This window comes from Ornithorhynchus anatinus, chromosome 7, assembly GCF_004115215.2.
Source record: "Ornithorhynchus anatinus isolate Pmale09 chromosome 7, mOrnAna1.pri.v4, whole genome shotgun sequence".
Lineage (NCBI taxonomy): Eukaryota > Metazoa > Chordata > Mammalia > Monotremata > Ornithorhynchidae > Ornithorhynchus > Ornithorhynchus anatinus.
This window is the reverse complement of record NC_041734.1, coordinates 43,743,849-43,768,068: the sequence shown is the minus strand read 5'-3', so window position 1 is coordinate 43,768,068 and position 24,220 is coordinate 43,743,849. Positions and strand designations below refer to the sequence as shown.

Here is a 24,220-nt window from a genome sequence, read left to right as displayed (position 1 = left end):
GAAAGTCGGGACCCCAGTGCCACTGACTTACATCATCGAAGAAGGCTCTGCACTGCTTGGAAATGGTTTCAAATGACACCCCCACTTGCTCCTCCTTGAGCAGCCCCAAGATCTTCGTCAGGGCGATCATACCCTCATAAGCCACTTTGGGACTAACTGGGTCAATCAGAGCAGCCAGGAGTACTTTCAGCAGGAGCTTCCGGTATTTCTTTACCTAAGCAAAAACAAGATAGGTCAGCCTCGCTGATTCCCCTGTTCTGCCTGAGATGAGGCTACTGCCCTACCTCCATGGGAGTTGAGGGCTAATTCAAACACCACCATGGTTGCCGTGGGGGCTCTTCAGGGCACTGGGGAGGGGTGGAGAAGATGGGTAAAAGGCAGTAAGTGTGGCAGACGATCAAGACACAGAATGGGAACTCTGGGAGCCCAACTATAAGCAGTAGCCATATGGGAATGTGACGGCTCCCATCATCTTCACCTTCAGTCTTCCAGGTCAGTATTCCCCCTCACTATTGGTTCATTCATCCATTCAATTGTATTTATTGAGCACCTACTGTGTGCGGAGCCCTGAACTAAGCACTTGGAAAGTACAATTCGGCAATAGATAGAGACAATCCCTACCCAACAATGGGTGTATACACAGCCATTGCTTGGGGCCTCTGGGCAGCTTTCTCTTGTCACCTGTTGCAGCCACTGTTGGTTTCAGAGAGCTCAGCGCTGCTTAGTTCATGAGAAGAGGAAGTGGGATGATAGAAGAGAAATCATGTGATGAAGGGCTACTGGGGGGGAAATTGCAGGGTTGAGAAGCTCTGCTTCAGTGCCCGATCTTACCTTATGGGGGGCTCCTATGGCTAGGTTGCCCAGGGCTCTCACAGATAGAAGGCGGAGGGTACTGTTCTCATGACCCGCCCCTTTGGATAACTTTAAAATCACTGGTTTCAGCAGCTTCTTTTTGTGTAGCTCAGAGTCACACATCAGCTGAAAAACAAAAGGTTTGTATCAACAGATCTCACGATTCCCACCAACGCGGAAGACACCACAACACAACATGCCAGAGCAAGACATCCCAAAGCAGGACAAGTCAGAATGGGACACCCCAGCTCTTCTTTGCTTTTAGAAGGGACAGTGGGGATGGATGTAGGTTCCCAGCCATGGAGCACTGCACAAATCCTTAGCCTCCCTTTATAGAGAATTCAAAAATAAACTCATTTTTCTAATCCAAGGTGGAGGGTGTCACCTGAGGAAAAACTGGGCTACTGGTAACCCAGCACATTCAATTAGAGGACCAGAACAAATATCTTACTCTTAAGCAGCATGTTATTTTCTACACAATAAGGTATTAGAACTTCTGACTTCCAGGAAGATTCCTCAATAAACCCTAAAGCTGGGGAATTTGGAACAATCATCTTGGGCCTCTTAGGTTGGGAGTCCCCTGAGATATAGGGCCCATGTCTAATTCCCTCCTATGTATTCTCTACCAGGACTCAGTACAGTGCTCTGCACACAGTAAATACTGCATAAATACTATTACTACTACTAGCAGAACCAAGATGGCTTATGTTCCATTGCCCAACACAGATTTCCTTGGCAGGGAAGGTTAAATGGGCCCCCAGCCTGCTGTGGGTATCAAGTTTTCCAATGAACACACATCCCATTTCAGCCCCATATTCTCTCACTTCCGTAAAGAAGGCTGTGCCACTGATGCTCCAGCTGACAGAGTCAGAGTCCAGGCTGGAGAGCAGTAACTGGGTGAACCTCGGCCAGTTCATCGCACTGGACTGCAACATGACTCTGAGAAAGACAAAGAGGTGCTCTTCTGGGAAGGAAGTGGTGAAGGCAACGGCCCATGGTATTTGACTTGGGTTAAGAGTTGGTCTCATGAGGAGATGGGGCTGGAACAAGCAGCCTCGGTGGCTCTTCCTCCATTGGAGCACTGGGGCCCATAGGAGAGGCGTTGTCCCCTCCCCTCTCTCAAAATCACAAGCCAGGGGATGATTGACTAAAGTAATTGATTGGCTTCTGGGATTCTGAACTAGGTCTCATTGGGGAGTAGTGGGATAATAATAATGTTGGTATTTGTTAAGTGCTTACTATGTGCAGAGCACTGTTCTAAGCGCTGGGGTAGACACAGGGGAATCAGGTTGTCCCACATGGGGCTCACAGTCTTAGTCCCCATTTTACAGATGAGGTAACTGAGGCACAGAGAAGTTAAGTGACTTGCCCACAGTCACACTGTTGACAAGTGGCAGAGCTGGGATTCGAACTCATGACCTCTGACTCCAAAGCCCATGCTCTTTCCACTGAGCCGCGGATTAAGATTAGAATTATAATGGATGCCACTAAGGCTAGTATGCCTCCTAGTTTATTAGGGATGGACTGTAGTAGGATGGCACAGGCAAAGAGGTAACATCATTCTGGTTTAATATGGAGAGGGGTACTAAGTGGGTTGGTGGGGGTGTAATTATCTTCCAACCTGACCGAGTAGGGTGGGACAGGGAGGAGACACTGCAGTTCCACTTTTCAGACCTTTAGAGGGGTGAGAATGTCCTTGGCCTCTGAAATGACCCATCCATGAGATACTAACTGTTCCTGCAGCTGGAATTTATCCCCAGTGGAACAGGGGCTGTAATGATCTGATTGGTTTGTAATAATAATAACTGTGGTATTTGTAAAGCACTTACTATGTGCCTAGCAGTGCACTAAACTCTGGAGTGGATATGAGTAAATTGGGTTGGACACAGCCCCTGGCCCATGTGGGGCTCACAGTCTCAATCCTCATTTTGCAGAGGAGGTAACTGAGGTACAGTGACTTGCCCAGGGACACACAGAAGACAAGTGGAGGAGTCAAGATCAGACTCCGCGAGCTTCTGAATCCCAAGCCCATGCCTGTGTATTGTACTTACCTAGTGTTTGCCACAGTGCTTGACACATCATAAATGCTTAGCCAATACCACCACTATTATTATTTATGTATCTCAGCTTTTACTGTGACTTCCTTATGCTGTTTTGCTGTTATTTTGTTCTTTCATTTTGTGTCCATTGCCAACTCCCACTTTCCCCTTATCCCCCAATCTACTCTCCCAAGCACTTAGTACAGTGATTTGCACACAGTAAGCACTCAATAAATGCGACAGTAAATGAATGAACTTCCTTTGATTTCTCCTGAATTCTCATCTTTGCACCTTTCCCCATTGTGCTCTGCCCCCACTGAGCCCTTGAGAAGCACCACTGAATGAACCAGTGAAAGCATCTGAATGACAAGTCCTGGATGGATAAATTGGATGGGGCCCCTTCTCCCTGGCTCCTGAACCACTGCAGATGAAAGAATAATTATTCTAGGAGGAGGTCACCTGGCTCCACTTTCTACTGGACCAGAGCAGAAGCGTTTGAGGTACACTTATTCAGAAGCTAGGAAGGTCTCAAGGGAAGGCCAAGACAAGCAGCAGGTAAGTCAGTGAATGGGGAAAAGCCAATGCCAGTTAGCTTGGAAGTTTTGTAAAGGCATAAATACTTTCCATCAACCCAAAAGTGGGCTATTAAGATAGATCCAAAATCGATTTCAGCCTGTCTCCCGGTGATTGCCTGCTGAGTACCCCAGCAGCAAGGGGGACGTGACACTTTGATGGATTGCTGCTGCTTGGAGCATTGGATGCTGTGTCCTAGGCCCCTCTCCTAGACTCCATCACTATGGCAGTCATATGAGGGGAAATGGTTTGGGGCTGGCAGTGAATGAAGTCAGGAGGATGTTCTACTGGCATGGCTCCCAGGGGATTCTGGAAAAGAAGTGCTCCTGGCTCCTGAAACACTGCTCTTCTCTGTGCAATATTCTTGGCTCCAGAGACTAGATTTTCCCTGTGCAGATTCAAGAGAAAATGGTCATTTCAAGCTAAAATATTCTGCAAAAATCCACTTGGCTGACACACACCCAATCATTAAAGTATCAGCATTCATATTCATGTGTCTCAAATGGAGCTCTGTTTTCCCCTTCAGTGAGTGCCTGGTTGAGTGGCTGAGGCTTCAGAAAGAGGGATGAATCCTACCCAGCCAGGAGGCAGATACCATCCACGTAAGTTCTGGGGTCTTCTAGGAGAGACCAAACTCCTTGATCCGTGAGGGCTCTCATGATTTCCTGGTTTCCCACTTTGCTCAGCAACCCTTGGAGTGCCTCGATGGTGAGCCTGAGACAAAACAAATAAGTGGGGTGGCACCAGCACCCCACAGCCCGGCAAAGTGAAAAGAACATATGACCTGGGTTCTAATCCCAGCTCTACCACTTGCTTGCTGTGTGACCTTGGGCAAAGCATTAAACTTCTTGGGCCTCAGTTTCCTCATTTGTAGAACGGAGATTAAATACTTGTCCTTCCTCCTGCTTAGAATGTGAGCCCTATGTGGAACAGAGACTGGGTCCGAACAGCTGATCTAATTTTCTATCTCATCCACCAGCGCTTAGTACAGTGCCTGACACAGAGTAAGCACTGAACAAATACCACTATTAGTATTGTTATTACAACCTCTCATCAGATCCAAATGACATCAGGAGTCCCCTCAACTTTCCCATCAAATGCTGATGGAAACATTCTTCACAGTACTTGAATGCAGACCTTAAAGCCACCAACTGTTAGTGTGAGGAGCCCTGCCTTGAGCAAAATTCAACAATCATCTTAGTAGTAATAATAAATATAATAATTACTATTATTATTACTAAGTGCTTACTTTGTGCCAGACACTGTACTAAGCGCTAGGATGGATATAAGCAAATCAGGCTGGACACAGCCCCTGTCCCACACAGGGTTCACAGTCTCGATCTTCATTTTACAGATAAGGTAACTGAGGCACAGAGAAGCAAAGCAAATTGCCCAAGGTCACATGGCAGACAAGTGGCAGAGCCGGGATTAGGACCCATGACCTAGTATTTATTAAACACTTTCTGTGTTCAGAGGACTGTACTAAGCGCTGGGTGTGATTACACAAATGAGAATTAGACATCACCCGGTCCCTTGGGGACTCACAATCTAAGAAGTTATTCCACATAGCACTGTGATAAGCAGGTTATTTATCTCCCCATTTTATAAGTAAAGAAACTGAAGCCCAGAAAGACAAATAGCCTTCTCAAGGGCAACCTACAAAAAAGTGGTCGAGGCAGGAATAACACATTAAGCCCCTGAGCTCATAGGTCCCTGTTAGACCCATGGAGCCTCTCTTCAACAAAGAATAGTATATAGAGTGGGATTTACCGAAATCTCAGGAGGATTTCACTAAAGCATATTTGTGCCCTATTGCTCTATCCCTTGCTTTTTTTCCCAACTCAGGAAGTACCTGCAAGGGGTGAGTGTACTCTCCATGCACCTCCAAGTATGCAGTCTGGGAGAAGAGCAATCTGACTGGTGGGTGCCGCTGAGCTCCTGGAGGATGGTGTAGATCAACTCTGGATAGACTTCCTGTAGGCAGTCCCTGCTGTCCAGGGACCCGGCCATCACATGCAAGGCACACACAGCCTGAAAGATCACAGAACATGGGTGCCTGGGTCAGGCTCTGATCCCTTTTCTCCCTGGCTCTAGATCCCCTGACTGCTCACCGTGAGGGGGTCGACAGCAGCCAGGCGCCAGATGTCCATTCTGGAAGCCGGGCTGCTCTTGGGCCTTGCTCTCTCCTGGATTCTGGCCACCAGAGCTTGCAGTATCTTCTGGGCAAGGGTGACATCTTCTGCCAGGGCCTCCCACAACTCAGTAATGTGTCTACAACATAATCATCCGAAAGAAGCTAACAAAGGGCAAGGATCCTAATCTAGCCCATCTTGTCCGGTGTCCAGCATGGGGCTGGAAAAAGATGGCAGTGGAGTCACAAAGAAGGAAAAAGGCTGGCATCCCTGGATGTTCCTTGGGATTTTGGTTTTCATTCAGTGTAAACCACCTACCTGTCCAGGGGCAGGGGCTGCCGCAAGAGGCATGTGAGGACTGTCTCCTGGTAGCTGTGGGCCAGAAGAACAACCGCTTCCATTATCAGGTGCTGCACATCTCTTGTCAGGATGAGGGGCAGGTGGGCCAGGATGGCACTCAATATCTCCGGTACCTGAAAGGGGCAGCTGCCTCTGTAAAAGTTGGCCAATGTTCCCAATGTATCCTTTTTAAAAAGATGCCAGCTACTTAGAAAATAATATTACTGAAAATGTATTAAGACCATTGACACTTCACAACAGTATTTTATAGATGGGGACCCTGAAGCATGAGGCAAGGAAAAGATTTATCCTAGTCAAGTTAGTGGTCTAGTAACATACTTTTCCTTCATTGTAAACGAGGCACTGATCAAACACTTAATACGTGTTAGAAAAGCAGTGTGGCCTAGGAGTCACAGGACCTGAGTTCTAATCCTAGTTATGCCACTTGTCTGCTGTGTGACCCTAGGCAAGTCATTTCACTTCTCTGGGCCTCAGTTAGCTCATCTGTAAAATGGGAATTAAAACTGTGAGCTCTGTGTGGGACAGAGACTGTGTCCAACCTGATTATCTTAAATCTATATGGCTTGTCTAAAGTCACCCAGCAGGCTAATGGCAGAGCTGGGACTAGAACTTGTCTCCTGACTCCCAGTGCCATACTCTTTCTATCCCTCTAGACTGTAAACTCATTGTGAGCAGTGAAAGTGTCTGCAACTCTGTTGTACTGTACTCACTCAAGTGGTTAGAAGTACAGTTCTCTATCTACAGTAAGCACTCAAGAAATACCATTGATGATGACTAGACCACACTGCCCTCTCTCCTGGAACGTTAGCCAATTGAACTGAATGGCCCACAGCAGCATAGGCACCAAGCACTATCGAAACAACTCAACTCCCCAGAGCTGCCGACTGAGCGGGAGTCAAATACAGTGAGTCAGGCAGCAGCATGGCCTACTTTGTTCTGGTTAAACACCAAGCTTGGGTCAGTATTGGTTGGGTCTTGGGTCTCTGGGGAGGTTTCAGCTCCACTGGAGGTGCCATGGAGACAGGGTCCGTGGATCCCAACAGGGCCTGAGCTGACCTGATGCCCCTGAGTGAACACCTTCTGGGGGCCCGGACACTCTGGGCCCTTCCATAGAATCCCTTATTCTGCCAAAAAGCAACTATACCCCTGGGAAGACAGCACCCCAAATCTGACCCTGCTTACTGGGTGCCCTTGACACCAGGAAAACTGGGGCTGCTGCTGATGGCAAATCACACCCTGGAGTCAGTCACTCATATTTATTAAGTGCTTACTGTGGGCAGAGCACTGTACTGAGAGCTTGAGAGAGTACAATATAACAATAAACAGACACATTCCCCACTCACAATGACCTTACAGTCTAGAGGATGAGCTTACAGTCTAGGGAAGACCGGCCTGAGCCGATCCCAAACATGGATGCCAGCAATTAGTGATTGAGCTCACCGTTGCCCATTCTGTGAGACAACCAATCCCCCCGGCCTTCAGCCAAGCTGCCTGGCACATGCCACCGTACCTTATCTTCCAGCTCCTGGACACGCAGCCTGAGAATGGAGTTGAGCCAGGTGACAGCTGCCTTATCGTGGGTGGTGTTGGTGGCCCCCAGACTTTCACAGGTGCTCTGGATCAGGACCATGATCTCCTCCGAATGTGCTTCCTTAATAACCACCTAGAGGCAAACCAGAAGTCCATTCCCTCAGCAGGTCTCGAAGTCCGTGTCGGGCCCATCCCAGGACATTCTGAGAGCCCACTCCTGTTGCCCATGTCCTCGAGAGCCTGTGGCCAGCGGAGCCAGAGCAATCTGGGAACACTGATGGCTAGGTTCTGAGCTTGAATGCAGCCACTTGGTCTAAATCTTCTTGGGAAGATTGAACCCAACATGGTCTCAATCATCCTATTGATAAGGGGTAGTTTGGTTTCTAACCTGGATGCTGGAGCCTATCTGGAAAGGACCCTACTCCATAGGAAAAATGGAAGAGGAAGAAAAGCATATTCCTGCCATTCTGCGATGGAGTCACAAAGCATTGGGTTGAATAATGGGGGTAATGATTTTGTGACTTCCATTGTCTGTTTTCTGTCTGGGTCCTCACTTTGTCGTTCCCATTAAAGCCGGCTCTTGAGAGTTCTAGGTTGGGATTATCTGGCAGATAAAATGCAAGCTGGAGCAGAAACCTGAATTGCCACCCATGTTGGAGATCCCTAAAATGGATGAAATTCTAGCACGTATGTTTTACATTCCCATCTCACAAGGTAAGATTGGTCAGAATGAAAAGGAAATTAGTATGGAAAGAAACTCCCCATTTTCCAGGCAACAAGTACAGAGAAGAAAATAACAGTGCGTGTTAGAGATGGTATGCAAAGTAAGGCTCCTGGGCCATTACCCCAACAAGGAAACACAACAAAATAAAGAACTTGGTAGGACTCATCTTGGCTCCACTTAATCTGCCAGACCCATTTTGGTGAAGATTTCACTAGGGCTTTTAACCTTCAGACAATCTCTGCCTCTAGCCCTCCATGCCCAGGCTCAGTCACCTTTGCAATTTTGGAGGATGCAGCATAAATCATCTTAACATCTTTAGATGTGAGTTCCTCTTTAATGTCCAAAAACTCTTTTTCGGCAACTGTGTCTTGTATGCACCATGGCTGAGCTGCAAGTAAGAACCAAAATGAAAACAAAGTTTGTTGTACTTGAACTAGGGTGTGATAATGATGAGATAAATGGTGTTTTTGTTTTGGGCCCATCCACACCATTGGAGGGGGGGAAAAGAATGAAGGCCACAATACATACAGAGAGGGACAGTGAGCACAATGGACATTTAAAGAACCAGCAAGGCGTTTTCTGCTCCTCACCTTGGAGGTCTAAAAGGCAGTGAATGACATCCATGGTGGTCTGGCGGGTCTGGGGCCGGGAATCACAGGTATGTGGAGCGAAGAGCCCGATCAGAGTGCCAAACTGTCCAGATTTCAGTGGTACCTTATTTGGGGAGAAACAAGGAGATGACCTCATGATCATTCTCCCTCTCTCTCTCACACACAGTTTCTACTTGACTGAAAGGGTCAAATTTGCTTTATGAAGTAAAAGACTGCTTTTGGAGGAGAGTCCTCATCATGGAGACTAAATCTTCTTCTGAAAAAAGGAAACTGAGCTAACACAGGGTGTATTGACCTCTGTGTGAGGCTTGTTCCCCTTCAATGTAGGATAATGTTAACTAAGTCATCTGGATGCTCCCTTGTGCATCACCTATGCACTTGGATCTGTACTCTTTGGAAATGTGGTATTCTCTTAGCCCCACAGCACATATACATATCTAGAAATCATTTTTATTAATTTCTGTCTTCTCCTCTAGACTGTAAGCTCATTATGGGCAGGGAACATATCTACCTATTCTGTTATATTCTCCCAAGCACTTAGTACAGAGCTCTGCATACTCAATAAATACCACCGATTCATTAATTGATGGATTCTGAGCAGAAAGTCTTGTACTCACTAGGATAGCAATGCCTTCCCTGTAGACTTGCAGAAGATGAAGGCTAAGCATAACAGCCCTCTCTCTCTCCCAGTCCTTCTCTGAATGAAGCCACTTCTCAAGAAGCTGAGGACAGAGCATAGAGAAATAAGTGACTTTAGGAATCCTGCTGGACAGACAGCTTTTGGAGTTGGGGACATTAGATCTGCCACTGAGCCAGCATCTTAACATCAGTGTGCATATCTGGTTGTGTGTCTGCTGTGTCACTTCACTTCTCTGTGCCTCAGTTACCTCATCTGTAAAATGGGAATTGAAACTGTGAACCCCATGTGGGACAGGGACTGTGTCCAGCTCAATTTGCTTGTAACCACTCCAGCGCTTAGTACAGTACCTGACATACAGTAAGTGCTTAGCAAATACCACAATTATCATCATTATTATTATTACTGAGATTTTCCAGTTCCCAGGGATGGTTCCTTCCCAAAGGGTCTCAGAATCTGAGGGGGCTGGTGGCAAAAATAATAATAATAATGTTGGTATTTGTTAAGCACTTACTATGTGCAGAGCACTGTTCTAAGCACTGGGGTAGATACAGGGTAATCAGGTTGTCCCACGTGAGGCTTACAGTTAATCCCCATTTTACAGATGAGATAACTGAGGCATAGAGAAGTTGTGACTTGCCCACAGTCACACAGTTGACAAGTGGCAGAGCCGGGAGTCTAACTCATGACCTCTGACTCAGAAGCCCAGGCTCTTTTCCACTGAGCCATGCTGCTTCCGCCATCCATACCCTTGATGGGAGGAAAAGCCCACATAGAATGATGGTGAAACAATTTGTAAATTCAAAGTGCCCCAGAAATTCTCATTACAATTTACTACAACATCACCTTTCTAATGTCTTTCCTGTAGAGGAAATGTATTTATTTATTCATTTATATTAGTGTCTGTCTCGCCCTCTAGACTGTAAATTTGCTGTGGACAGGGAATGTGTCTGTTTGTTATACTGTACTCTCTCAAGTGCTTACTACGGTTCTTTGCACCCAGTAAGTGCTCAGTAAATATGATTGAATTGAATTGAATTGAGGAGCAGTGTGATCTAATGGAAAGAGCACGAGCATGGGAGTTAGAGGACCTGGGTTTTAATCCCAGTTCTGCCACTTTTCTGCTGTGACTTTGGGCAAGTCACTTTACTTCTCTGTGTCTGAGTTTCCTCTTCTGTAAAATGGGGATAAATAGTGTGAGCTTGATGTGGGACATGGGCTGTGTCCAACCAGATTAACTAGAGTCTACCCCATCACTTACTACAGTGCCTGGCATATAGTAAGTGCTAACAAATACCATTTTTAAAAAAACCCAGGCTTTTAAACACTCCCTGCTCATTAAAACCCCATCTTTCCTCATGCTCCAGTTGAATCTGAATTACCACTGTACTAAGGTTAGAAAAGAAGAAATCCAAATCTGTCCAAAGAGACCTACATGAAATGTTTCCTGAAGTCCCTTGGGGTCCAGCACTCTTTCCAGAAGGCACTCCATTAGCTGCATCAATGCATTCATAGAGGAATCATACAAAATCTGAAATCAAGAAGAAGAGGGCAGGCGAGATTAGAACCGACTCTGGTGACATGAAATGAGGCGTAATCTTTTGACTGGGCATTTTGGGTGGGGATGTGGGACAGGGTTTAAGAGAACTCAGGAAAGAAAGTGTAATCAGAGCTCTGCTGATAGCCGGCAAAGTCAGGGACAAGGTCAGAGTGAAATTTGAATACAAGTCTAGATGAAGATGGGCTTGGTGAGAAATGGGTTTGAGGAAAAATCTGGCCCTCTTCAATGTACGGCTCAGCACGGTTCACGGCAATGAGATGATCTGCCCACCTACCTTTATCTGCTCACTGTACTGTTCCTGGGGAGGAAGAGGAAATACACACTGGAGACTCTTGTCCATTAGTTCATAGATTTCCTCAGGAGAGTGAAGTGGCTTCAGTTTACTGAGACAGGGAAGAACCAGTGTCAGATTCAGAACAGTTCCCAGGACATTTGAAGATGCTTGATAAACAAGAAATCATTAGCTTCTAATGCTGTGCTTCAGTTTCCTCATCTGTACAATGGTATTTAAGTACCCGTTCTCCCTCCCATTTAGACTGAGCGCCCCATGCGGCTCAGCCTGATCTGATTATCTTGTACCTACCCCAGCGCTTAGTACAGTGCTTGGCACAGAGTAAGTGTTAAACAGATACCACAGTTATTATGAGGTGATAAAAATAGCCAGTGACACGTGACTGTGAGGGGCACACCCGGGGTTCTCCATCCATCAGTGGTATTTATTGAACACTAACTGTGTGCAGAGCATTGTACAAAACACTTAAGCGAGTACAATACAATAGAGTTGGTAGACATGCTCTCTGCCCACACTGAGCTTTCCGTATAGAGAGGGAGGGCTCTATAATCCTTCCATAGGGATAGAAGGAGCCTCCCCACCACCCCAATCACCTGGCTGGAAGCCTATGGCTTCTTTATCTAACCTTATCTCTTCTCCAGGACTTAGTGCTGTGCTTGGCAAAGCATCTTAAATACCACGATTATTATTTTTGCAGCTCACATCTATTTTTCTCCCTTCACACCAACTGGTTTTAAAGCTAAAGTAGTTGGAAAAGTTTCAGGTATTTGAAGGGATTTCCAGGAGAACTATCCTTCTGACTGGTCTGAAGAAGAAGACTTGGAGGATCTGGTTCATATTCACTTTCAAAAGGAGAGAAATGGGGCAGGTAGAGGTTGTCAAGTGTGCCCTGAAGCAGCCTCTGACTGTCTATTTTGAGGAAGATAAATAGGAGAGTATGTGAAGTCAGACAGCTGATCAGGGACACAGAATTCAACCATCATTTGAACTCTGGTCTAAAAAGACTCTGCAGGTCTTCCCCTCTTTAGAATAACAAATCTAGAATGGTCTAATCTTTTTTTATGCTTAAAGACGAAATGAACATCATTTGGTGGTCCTTTTATAAAGGGGAGTGACATTTATCTCTGGTATCTTTGTATATTAGCTGCCTCTTTAGGCAACGTGATGCATTAAAGTCTCCGTCTTTCTCAAATTAGATGGCTGCATACCTGACTCACAACTAATTCTCTTCCCCTCTTCAAAGCTCTACTTAGAGCTCACCTCCTCCAAGAGGCCTTCTCAGACTGAGCTTCCCCTTTTCCCTCTGCTCCCTTTGCTGCCCCTCTACCCCCCTTCACCTCCTCTCAGCTAAGCCCCCTTTTCCCCCCTTTCCCTCTGCTCCTCCCCCTCTCCCTTCCCCTCCCCTCAGCACTGTGCTTGTCCACTCAATTGTATGTATTTTTATTACCCTATTTTTGTTAATGAGATGTACATCCCCTTGATTCTATTTATTGCTATTGTTTTTGTCTGTCTGCCTTCCCCCATTAGACTGTAAGCCTGTCAATGGGCAGGGACTGTCTCTATCTGTTGCCGCTTTGTACATTCCAAGCACTTAGTACAGTGCTCTGCACATAGAAAGTGCTCAATAAATACTATTTAATGAATGAATAATTCTGCTTTGGGACTAAGCCGGGATCATTATTGTTATTGCTGGTCCACCACCAGCTATGGAATGAGTCAAGGTAGAGATGTCAGGACCAGTGCTTACAATAGTGCCTGGCACAAAATGAGTGCTTAACTAATAACATAATTATTACTAAGAACATTATTCCCCAACCTGTCTGTTAAGGTATTGGTTTCTTACCATTTTCCATGCTTATCCCCATGCTTGACTATACTTATCCCCAGAAGTATAGCCAGCCAAAGAGTTGCCTGGCAAATACACTGGAGCACCAAGTAAATTAAAGGAAATACTCCTTGAAACAAACAAATGAAACAATTCTCCACAGAATGGGTGGTCAGCATATGGAATTCATTACCACAGGTCTGGGCAGGCAGAAAATATCAACAGGTTCAAGAAGGGTTTGGATAAAGCAAAGCAAGGAGTGAATAATGGGACTCTGAAGGGAAAGTTAGGATTAAAGGAGGAAGTTAGGAATGCTAATCATTAGGATGAAGATAAGAGAGATCCATCATATCGCTCCTCCAAGCCCCTCTCAGAGGCTGAATCCTGAGCTGGGTGGACCATTCATCTGATGCAGTGATGTCAGTCAATCCTATTTATTTGAGCGCTTACTGCGTGCAGAGCACTGTATTAAGCACTTGGGAGAATATAGCAATATTAACAGAAACATTCCCTGCCTACCATGAGCTTACAATCTAGTGGAAGGCAGCATGGCCTAGTGAAAAGAGCATGGGATTTGAAGTCAGAAGGCCTGGGTTCACATTCCACCTCTGCCACTGGGCCACTGAGGGACCTTGGACAAGTCACTTAACCTTTCCACATATCTCAGTTTCTAAATTTGCTCTTCCTAATAATAATAATGGTGCTGTTTGTTAAGTGCTTAATAATAATAATAATTATGGTATTTGTTAAGTGTTTACTTTGTGCCAAGCACTGTATTAAGTGCTGGGATAGATAAAAGGTAATCAGGGTGTCCCACGTGGGGTTCACACTTTTAACCCCCATTTTACAGATGAGGTAACTGAGACACAGAGAAGCTAAGTGACTTGCCCAAGGTCCACAGCAGACAAGTGGAGGAGGTGGGATTAGAACCTACATCCTTTGTCTCCCAAGCCTGTGCTCTTTCCACTAAGCCACGCTGCTTGGTACTTGTTAAGTGCTTACTATGTGCCAAGCACTGTTTTAAACACTGGAGTAGATACAAGTTAATCACACTGGACACAGTCCCTGTCCCACATGGGGCTCACACTCTTATCCCCATTTTACAGATGATGTAACTGAGGCACAGAGAAGTGAATTGACTTGCCCAAGACATGTGGCAGAGCAGAGATTAGAACCCAGATCCTTCTGACTCCCAGGCTCACATTCTATCCACTAAGTCATGCTGTACTAAGCACCGAGGTGGATACAAGTAATTAAGGTTAGACACAGAAGGGGTGTCCTGGGTGGGTCAGGGATATCTGATCTGATTATCTCGTATCCATCCCCAAGGTAAACACGGTGCTAGTGACATAGTAGGTGCTTCCTACACTTCCTACCTTAGATGTCGAAGAGCTGTCATTGCCAGACCACGCACTGGAGAAACAAGAGCATCCAGAGGTTCTGAGTTAAGAATAACCTGCCACATACAAACAGAGGAGTAAATTCCAGCACCAAGACTGTGCATACCACAGGACATTTCAGTCCCCCTATATGTCTTACCAACTCAACACACCCTGTCATCCATGGCAACATTCCTCAATCCTTTACCCATTTCCTAATAGAAGTAGCTCAGAGCCACCATACTAAAATGTTTTCCCATCCAAACGCTGTCCTCTCCTTGATTTTCCTATCACTATAGGCAGCACCACCATCCTTCCTTTCTTACAAGCCCATAACCTTGGCAATATCCTCTACATCTCCTTATTCAACCCATATTTTCAATCTGTCATGAAGTCTTGTCAGTTCTATCTTCACAACATCTGTAGAATCCACCTTCCCCTCTCCAGCCAAACTGCTCTCATGCTGATCTAAATAGTTATTTCCCACTTTGCCTAATGCATTAAGCCTTCTTGCTGACCTCCCTGCCTCCAGCCTCTCTTCTATCCAGTTCATATTTCACTCTGCTGCCTGGATCACTTTTCTGAAAAACCATTCAGTCCATATATCCCCACTTCTCAAAAACCTCCAATAGTTACCCATCCACCTTTGCATCAAACAGAAACTCCTTACTATGGGCTTTAAGGCATACAATCAGCTCTCACCTTCCTGTCCAACCTCACTGATCTACACAACCCAACCCACACACCCTGCTCCTCTAACATCAACCTACTCTATGTACCTCAATCTTGTCTAAATCACCACCGCCCCCTTGTCCATGTTCTCCCTAAGGTCTGGAATTCCCTTTCTCTTCCTTCAAAGGCTTATGAAAATCATACTTGAGAGGCCTTCCCTGACTAAGTCCATTTTCCAACATCTTCCCTCCCCTCCGCATCACTTATGCGCTTGGCTGGGTACACCTTAAGCATTTTGATACTCACCCAAGCCCCACAGAACTTATGTAAATATTCTTATACCCTACCATTTCCTTTATCCATAATCTATTTTGATGACTGTCTTCCCCTGAAGACTGTATGCTCCTTGTGGGCAGGGATTGCATTTACAAACTCTATCGCATTATACTTTCCAAGCATTTAGTACAGTGCTTTGCATACAGTAAGCACTCAATAAGAACCATTGCTTGATTGATTCCTGGGGGAATAACCAGATGTGTTTATTCTCCAGATTAGCTCTCCAGACATAATCAGATCTCTGAAACTTGCAAGTCAAAATCTAGGTTCATAATTATTTATGACATTTATTTAGTTCTTACTTTGGGAAAAACACTCTATTAGGGGCTAAGGCATGAGGATGTTAATTCAGACATGGTCCTTGGTTGACAAGACCCTCCCAGTCAGAAAGCAGAGGAACCAGGGAGAGACATAGAGGGAAGGAAATGACAGGGAAAAAAACAGCCAAACAATAAGATGACTACAAAGTCAGTGGAACATTATTGTTTTGGGGGGAACTGTCCTCACATTTTTCACCTCTCCCAGAAGGGTAGCCCTAGAACCTTCCCAATATTTGAACAATTTGGAAGGCAGCTTCTACCCACTCCACTCTTGTGAGAGACATCTCCCCATCAGGGAATATGTCTACCAACTCTCTTATATCATACTCTCCCTAGCGCTTAGTACAGTGTTCTGCATATAGTAAGCATTCAAAATTGATTAACTGATCAGTGACAGGTGGGCTGGGAGGAAAGTATCAGGGGATGAATCTTGGTGGTCAGGGGCCTCCATACTGAGAGTGGTGAGCTCTGACCTGTGTGGGTGCTTCCGGGGGTCGCTTCTTTGTGTTTGTCTTCCCAAGAACTTGGTATAGTGCTTTACACCCAGTGGGAACTCAATAAATATTATTACTACAAATAATAATACTTGACAAAGAGCTGTTCCCAAGGATTGAATGCTCCCACTATGTGACTCTAAGCAGAAAACCGGACAAGTCGTACACAAAAACACAAAACCACAAAAACTCCTTCGGCCTCACCATCAGGTATGATGTGAGCTCTGGCTTGTAAATAAACTCAAACGTGTCTAGCTTTCCAGAGCCCTGGATGGCCAAGCTGATTTGCATGATGCTCTGGATGAAGGCCAGCTTGAGGGAAACATCCTGAATCCACCAACAGGAAGAGAAAGAAGTTAGTCGTGAAACAGAGGCATCAGTGCCTATCTTTCTGACTTCTAGGTCACTCATTGGCACTTGAGGATGAGCATTTTTTATTGTATTTGTTATAATAATAATTGTGGTATTTGTTAAGCTCTTGCTATGTTCCAGGCACCGTATTGAGAGCTGCGGTGGATACAAGCAAATCAGGTTGGACATAGTCCCCGTCCCACTTAGGGCTCACAGTCTCAACCCCATTTTACAAATGAGATAGCTGAGGCACAGAGAAGTGAAGTGACTGACCCAAGTTCACACAGCAGACGAGTGGCAGAGCTGGGATTAGAACCCAGGTGCTTCTGACTCCCAGGCCCTTTCTCTATCCACTAGTCCATGCTGCTTCTCATAACACTTGGGACCGCTTTGAGTCCTGAGGAAAAGGTCCTGGCTGGGTAAGATCCCCTAGTAGCCTTAAGGAACCACAGGAGCCCTCAAGCTTACCTCCCGCCCTCCAATCTCCTGGTTAGGGTAGGGTCAGGCACTGAGTCAGGGAGCAGAGCTAAAGATCCAGCAGGCCTGCTCCTTCTCTCTTAGTCTCAGCAGAAGAGACTCAAATGTGTGCTCAGCACCCAGCATGCTGAAGTGATAATCACCTGGCAACTGGTGGCATAGTGGTGCAGAATTTTTTTGGTAATCTTGTTCTCCACTCGGGACAGCAGCATCTTGGGATGGCAGTGGGCCACCACACTGCTGTACATGGCGATGAGGGCACTTTTAAGCACCTCCCTCCTCCAAGGGTGATCACTCTGAATTCGACAGAGAAAGAAATGACTCATCATTTTGCCGGCTGGTATTATTGAGCTCGATCCCTTAAGTACTCAGGGAGAAGAAATCTACTGCCAAGTGTTCACCCAAAGAGATAACTGGCCACAACTATAGTTTTTAATAAACCTTTATAAAATATTGAATGATGCTTTTCAGTTTCAGAATTATTATTTCGCACTTACAGTGACCACAATGGAAACTAAAGGGGTGTGGGGGTGGTGAGGTGGAGGGCCTGCCTGGATGCCTTAAGTTTTGTTTAAGTGAATGCAGCAGATAAATACTAAAGCAAATTGATGGGGGAGAAAAATGAGCCTGATTTCAGGATAAGATGCAATGGGGTGGATGTGGTATGATAATAATATAATAACGATAATGATAATGCACGTCAAGTGTTATAGTTATGATTAATTAACATTAATTATATTACTATCAATAATAGCATTTGTAAAGCACTTACTATGAGCCAAGCACTGTACTAACACTGAGGTTATACAATTTAAGCAGACTGGACATGTGCCTGTCTCACATGGGGCTCAAAGTATAAAGGGGAGGCAGAATACGTATCTTGTCCCCATTTCACAGATGAGGAAACAGGCCAGAAAATTTAAAGAGCTTGTCCAAGACGATAAAGCAGCCAAGTGGCAGAGCTGGGATTAGAACCCAGACTTCCTGACTCCCAGGGCCATGTTATTTCCACTGGACCACACTGCTCTTTGGTTAATGGACACCGAATGGTGGCAATAAGTACTGACATCCCATCAGAATCCCAACAGTGAAAGCAAGTGACCAATGTTCATCCTCCTTTGCAATGAGAAAGGGTTTGTCATTGATTTTTCCTAGTTTTTAAGCCAAGGTAGAAGCCCAAAGCATGCTGAGGTGGTCAAGTTGGCAGAAGACAGATGGGTTTTCCAAAAGCCCAACCTGAATTCTCCTGCAACAGTTGGTACCCCTGCCTCCACTTTCCCTGGACCACGTCTGCCCAAGAAAGAGCTGCGGGGGGGTGGGGGGAGGGGGGTCTTACCCGCCAGGCACTCATGTGCCAGGAATCCTCTGCTTCTTGAATCTTCTCTTCAAACTCTTGGAGGACGTTCAGCACGGTGATGACCTGCCCCCTGGCACACAAGCCCAGGCACAAAATAACTCCCTGCAACGAGATCAGGGAAGCAAGATCAAGGCCCCCAGAGCCCACCCTCTCAGAAATCCAGTGGAACCACAGGGCCTTGCGATGAGGATTGGAGATAGAGCAGGGGCAAAGGGAGGTGGGGGAAGATCTCACCTCTCGGTCAAAGTCATTTCCATAGTCGGTTTTGTGCAGCAGGTCCATTAGCTGTATCTCAACTTTTTCGGCTTCGTGCCCTGCTGCAAGGGTGTAGCCTAATGCCCTGTATAAGAACGCCTGGAAGGAAGCACAAGCATGGAGAGTTCAAGTGAGAAGCAGCATGGCCTAGTGGATAGAGCATAGGCCTGGGAGTCAGAAGGACCTGGGGGCTAATTCTGGCTCTGCCACTTGTCTGTTGGATAACCTTGGAAAAGTCACTTAGCTTCTCTGTGCCTCAGTTACCTCATCTGTAAAATGGGGTTAAAACTATAATTACCGTACTTAAGTGCTTACTATATGTCATACACTGTTCTAAGCACACAGATAGATACAAGTTGATCAGGTTGGATGCAGACCCTGCCTGTAAGGGGCTCACACTATTATCCCCTTTTTTTTTTTTTTACAGATGAGGCAGCTGAGACACAGAGAAGTTAAGTGACTTTCTCAAGGTCACACAGCGGACATGTGGCAGATCAAGATTAGAACCCAGGTCCTTCTGACTCTCAGGCCCATGCTGTATTTACTAAGCAACACTGCCTCTCTGAGCCCCACGCAGGGGCTGTGTTTAACCTGATTATCGTGTATCTACCCCAGCATTTAGTACAGTGCCTGGCACATAGTAAGCATTTAACCAATACAATTTTTTTAAAAAAAAGCCTGGAGAAGCTCTCCTGCAGCCAAAGACCCTGGAAACCCCAAAAGCCTTCACTTTCACAGATAAAAGGGTCCAGAAATCCTCAATTTTAAAAATCACACCCATCCAGTCTTGGCTAGGGAACCAAGCTACCTCGGCAGCAAGATGAATTCATCTTGGTTCATACCATAATTTGTTGTGACCTGCTGAGATAAAAGCAGCTGTCGGTTTTGCTCCCCACCTATTAAGCTTCCATCATCCCTAACTTTAGCTTTAGAAGGTACTAGGCAAGTGAGCCCCAAGCCTGCAGGAAGATACCCCTGATGCACCCTGGTGAGAGCTCTTAACTGGTTCTGTGAACATAGTTTTAAGCAAAAGAGTGCTGCTCGAGCTGCTGAGTGCTGCTGGCAAAAGTCCAAGCACCAAGCCGACCTCACACACTTCAAATTTATCCTTTCCTGACTTAACTCTGCCCTCTCCTCCGCCAGGCAAAACTTCTTCTCCTCCCTTAGACACCCATGCCCGTCACCCCCGCCAATTGTTCCGGACCTTTAACTCTCTCCTTAGGCCCCCTGTTCCTCCCCTTCTCCCATCTCTCACCCCCAATGATCTGGCCACCTACTTCATCACAAAAATCAACACAATCAGGTCTGAGCTCCCCAAAGTCACCCTTCCTCCCTCCCCTCCTCCTCACCAACCCTCTCCCCTACTTTTCCATCCTTCCCTCCAGTATCCTCAGAGGAGATCTCCTCCCTCTTCGCAAGTGCCACCCCCTCCACCTGTGCCTCGGACCCCATTCCCGCTCACCTTTTAAAAAACATCGCCTCTGCCCTCCTCCCTTCCTTAACTTCTATTTTTAACCACTCAATCTCCAATGGCTCCTTCCCCTCTGCCTTCAAACATGCCCACGTCTCCCCCATCCTAAAAAAACCCTCTCTTGACCCCACTCCCCCTTCCAGTTATTGCCCTATCTCCCTACTACCCTTCTTTTCCAAAATCCTAGAACGAGTCATCTACAATTGCTGCTTAGAATTCCTTAACTACCATTCTCTCCTGGACCCCCTCCAATCTGGCTTCCGTCCCCTCCACTCTACCGAGACTGCTCTCTCTAAGGTCACCCATGACCTCCTTCTTGCCGAATCCAATGGCTCCTACTCCATTCTAATCCTCTCTGCTGCCTTTGACACTGTCTACCATCCCCTCCATCTCCACACCTTATCTCACCTTGGCTTCACGGACTCCATCCTCTCCTGGTTCTCCTCTTATCTCTCTGGCCGGTCATTCTCGGTCTCCTTCGCAGGTGCCTCCTCCCCCTCCCATCCTTTAACTGCTGGAGTTCCTCGAGGGTCAGTTCTTGGCCCTCTTCTGTTCTCCATTTACACTCACTCCCTTGGTGAACTCATTCGCTCTCACGGCTTTGACTACCATCTCTACGCAGGTGACACGCAGATCTACATCTCTGCCCCTGTCCTCTCCTCCTCCCTTCAGGCTCGCATCCTTCCTGCCTCCAGGATGTCTCCACCTGCATGTCAGCCCGCCACCTAAAACTCAACATGAGCAAGACTGAGCTCCTCATCTTCCCTCCCAAGCCCGGTCCTCTCCCAGACTTCCCTATCACCGTGGATAGCACGACCATCCTTCCCGTCTCTCAGGCCCGCAATCTCGGTGTTATCTTTGACTCGTCTCTCTCTTTCACCCCACACATCCTATCCGTTACCGAGACCCGCCGGTTTCACCTTTACAATATCGCCAACATCCACCCTTTCCTCTCCACCCAAACGGCTACCTTACTGCTACGGGCTCTCGTTATATCCCGGCTAGACTACTGTGTCAGCCTTCTCTCTGATCTCCCTTCCTCCTCTCTCGCTCCACTCCAGTCTATTCTTCACTCTGCTGCCCGGCTCATCTTCCTGCAGAAATGCTCTGGGCATGTCACTCCCCTTCTTAAACACCTCCAATGGTTGCCTATCAACCTCTGCTCCAAACAAAAACTCCTCACTCTAGGCTTCAAGGCTCTACATCACCCTGCCCCTTCCTACCTCTCCTCCCTTCTCTCTTTCTACTGCCTACCCCGCACGCTCCACTCCTCTGCTGCCCACCTCCTCACCGTCCCTCGGTCTCGCCTATCCTGCCGTCGACCCCTGGGCCACTTCCTCCCGCGGTCCTGGAATGCCATCCCTCCTCACCTCCGCCAAACTAATTCTCTTCCCCTCTTCAAAACCCTCTTAAAACTCACCTCCTCCAAGAGGCCTTCCCAGACTGAGCTCCCCTTCTCCCTCTACTCCCTCTACTGCCCCCCCTTCACCTCTCCACAGCTTAACCCTCTTTTCCCCCCATTTCCCTCTGCTCCTCCCCCTCTCCCTTCCCATCCCCTCAGCACTGTACTCGTCTGCTCAACTGTATATATTTACATTACCCTATTTTGTTAATGAAATGTACATCGCCTCGATTCTATTTAGTTGCCATTGTTTTTACAAGCTGTTCTTCCCCTTGACTATTTATTGCCATTGTTCTTGTCTGTCCGTCTCCCCCGATTAGACTGTAAGCCCGTCACACGGCAGGGACTGTCTCTATCTGTTGCCGACTTGTTCATTCCAAGCGCTTAGTACAGTGCTATGCACAGAGTAAGTGCTCAATAAATACTATTGAATGAATGAATGAATCAAGCAGAGATTCCCACAGGAAACAATGTTGAGTGCATTGATGTATCCCCAAAATCCACAAATCAGACAAAAATAATACAAATATGTACAAAGAGAGGTATCAATAAAAATTATATTCAGAGCTGTCCCACTCCATGGGGCGATGGAGGTAAACTTTCCCACAGCTCTGAGAGCTGGGTGCCTAGATTTGCTCATGCCAGGGCTCTGACATGACCTGAGTTTCCTATCAAGTCTGAAAAGATCCAAAATGGTGGCTTTCACTCTTCATTTCCCCTAAAAGCACTGTCCCTTTTTCACCCCCATGTTCAAAATGAAAGCTTAGCACTTATGATTATGCCATATCTTCTCTAACACCAACCTACCCACTGTACCTCAATCTCATCTTTCTCATCACCAACCTCACATCAACATCCTGCCTCTAGCCTGCAACTCCCTCCCCCTTCATAGCCAACAGGCAATAACTCTCCCCACCTTCAAAGCCTTCTTAAAATCACATCTCCTCCAAGAGGCCTTTCCTGACTAAACTTTCATTTACCCTACTCCCACTCCCTTCTGCATCAGCACTTGGATTTGTACCTTTTATTCACCCTAACCCTTAGTCCAACATCACTTATGTATATATCTGTAATTTATTTTAATGTCTTTCTCCCCCTCTAGACTGTAAGCTCCTTATGAGTAGGGAACATATTTACCAACTCCGTCATTATTATTACTATGTCATTCATTAAATCCTTACTATGAGTCAAGCACTATTCTAAGGACTGGGATAAATACATTTAATCAGTTGGATACAGTCCTTGTCCCACATGGGGTTCCCAGTCTAAGTAGGAGAAAGGATAGGCATTGAATTTCCATTTTACAGATAAGGAAACTGAGGCACAGAGAAGTAAAGTGACTTGACCAAAAATAATACAGCAGGCAAGTGACAGACCCGGAATTAGAACCCAGGTCCTCTGATTCTCAGGTCTATACTCTTTCCACTAGGCTATGTTGCTCCTCCCTTTATATTGTACCCTTCCAAGCACTTAGTATAGTGCTCTGTACACACTAAGTGTTCAGTAAATACAAATGATGGATTGATGATTACATGATAAATGAAACAAGGTAAATAAGTACCAATAATGAAAAAAATTAAACTAGATTTGCTGGAGGTACATGTAAATAGCTTAATGGAAAGAGCACAGGACTGGGAGACAAAAGAGTAATAGTCCCAGCTCAGTCACTTGTCTGTTCTGGGGACTTGGGCAAGTCATTTAACTTCTCTATGCCTCTTTCCTCATCTTCAAAATAAGGATAAAATCCCTGTTCTCCCTTCTTCTTAAATTGTGAACCGCAGTTGTGATAGGGACTGTTTCTGATCTATCTTGTATCTATCCCAGGGTTTGGCACAGCATTTGCCACATAGTGAGTGCTTAAGGAAAGCAGCATTCCTATTCAGAAAAAAAAAAAAAAAAAGACACCTAGTGCTAACCGATCTACTATTCCCAAGCTAAATAGGTCATTATCTAATCCTAAATTGTAACGGGCTTCAATCAGTTAATCAAGTAAGTAAAATACTTTGGGGCGGGGGGCGGGGGGGAAGTGCTTACACCATGGTAAATTTAGCAACATGATGTCAAAGGACAGCTATAATGCCACCATTAAAATGCAATAGAGTGCTATTGTGATAAGAAGAGTATTCTAATGGACATGGCTCAGCATTGTTATAATAATAATAATAATTGTGGCATTTGTTAAGCACTTACTATCTGCCAAGCACTTTTCTTAGAAATGGGGTAGATACAAGGTCATCTGCTACCTCTACTGGAAAATTTCACAGATTCATTCATTCGATCTCATTTATTGAACACTCACTGAGACTCTGGGTGACCATGTTGCATCGTTCATGACGTGGACAACTATTTTTTATAGTATGTGTTAAATGCTTACTGTGTACCAGGCACCGTGCTAAATGCTGGAGTAGATAAGAGCAAATTGGGTTGGAAACAATCCCTGTCCTACATGAGGCTCACAGTCTTAATCCCCATTTTAAAGAGGAGATAACTGAGGCCCAGAGAAGTTGAGTGAGTTGCCTAAGGTCACACAGCAGACGAGTGAGAGAGCCAGCATTGTAATCAGGTCCATC

The 24,220-nt window shown here is 46.0% G+C and overlaps 1 protein-coding gene across 1 annotated transcript in view; it reads right to left on the bottom strand.

The window, feature by feature from the left end:
• Positions 1 to 24,220, bottom strand: part of MROH2A (maestro heat like repeat family member 2A) — a 55,562-nt gene that overhangs the window by 7,738 nt on the left and 23,604 nt on the right. The window contains exons 21-38 of the mRNA XM_007669072.3: positions 18,757 to 18,876; positions 18,502 to 18,624; positions 17,309 to 17,461; positions 16,542 to 16,664; positions 14,513 to 14,592; positions 11,294 to 11,402; positions 10,894 to 10,989; positions 9,439 to 9,543; positions 8,801 to 8,924; positions 8,483 to 8,598; positions 7,467 to 7,619; positions 5,915 to 6,069; positions 5,576 to 5,735; positions 5,317 to 5,495; positions 4,041 to 4,178; positions 1,677 to 1,791; positions 832 to 978; positions 32 to 214 (exon numbers count right to left, since the gene is read on the bottom strand). Coding sequence (XP_007667262.1) covers positions 32 to 214; positions 832 to 978; positions 1,677 to 1,791; positions 4,041 to 4,178; positions 5,317 to 5,495; positions 5,576 to 5,735; positions 5,915 to 6,069; positions 7,467 to 7,619; positions 8,483 to 8,598; positions 8,801 to 8,924; positions 9,439 to 9,543; positions 10,894 to 10,989; positions 11,294 to 11,402; positions 14,513 to 14,592; positions 16,542 to 16,664; positions 17,309 to 17,461; positions 18,502 to 18,624; positions 18,757 to 18,876 — 2,379 coding nt within the window. The remainder of the gene's footprint in view (positions 1 to 31; positions 215 to 831; positions 979 to 1,676; positions 1,792 to 4,040; positions 4,179 to 5,316; positions 5,496 to 5,575; positions 5,736 to 5,914; positions 6,070 to 7,466; positions 7,620 to 8,482; positions 8,599 to 8,800; positions 8,925 to 9,438; positions 9,544 to 10,893; positions 10,990 to 11,293; positions 11,403 to 14,512; positions 14,593 to 16,541; positions 16,665 to 17,308; positions 17,462 to 18,501; positions 18,625 to 18,756; positions 18,877 to 24,220) is intronic.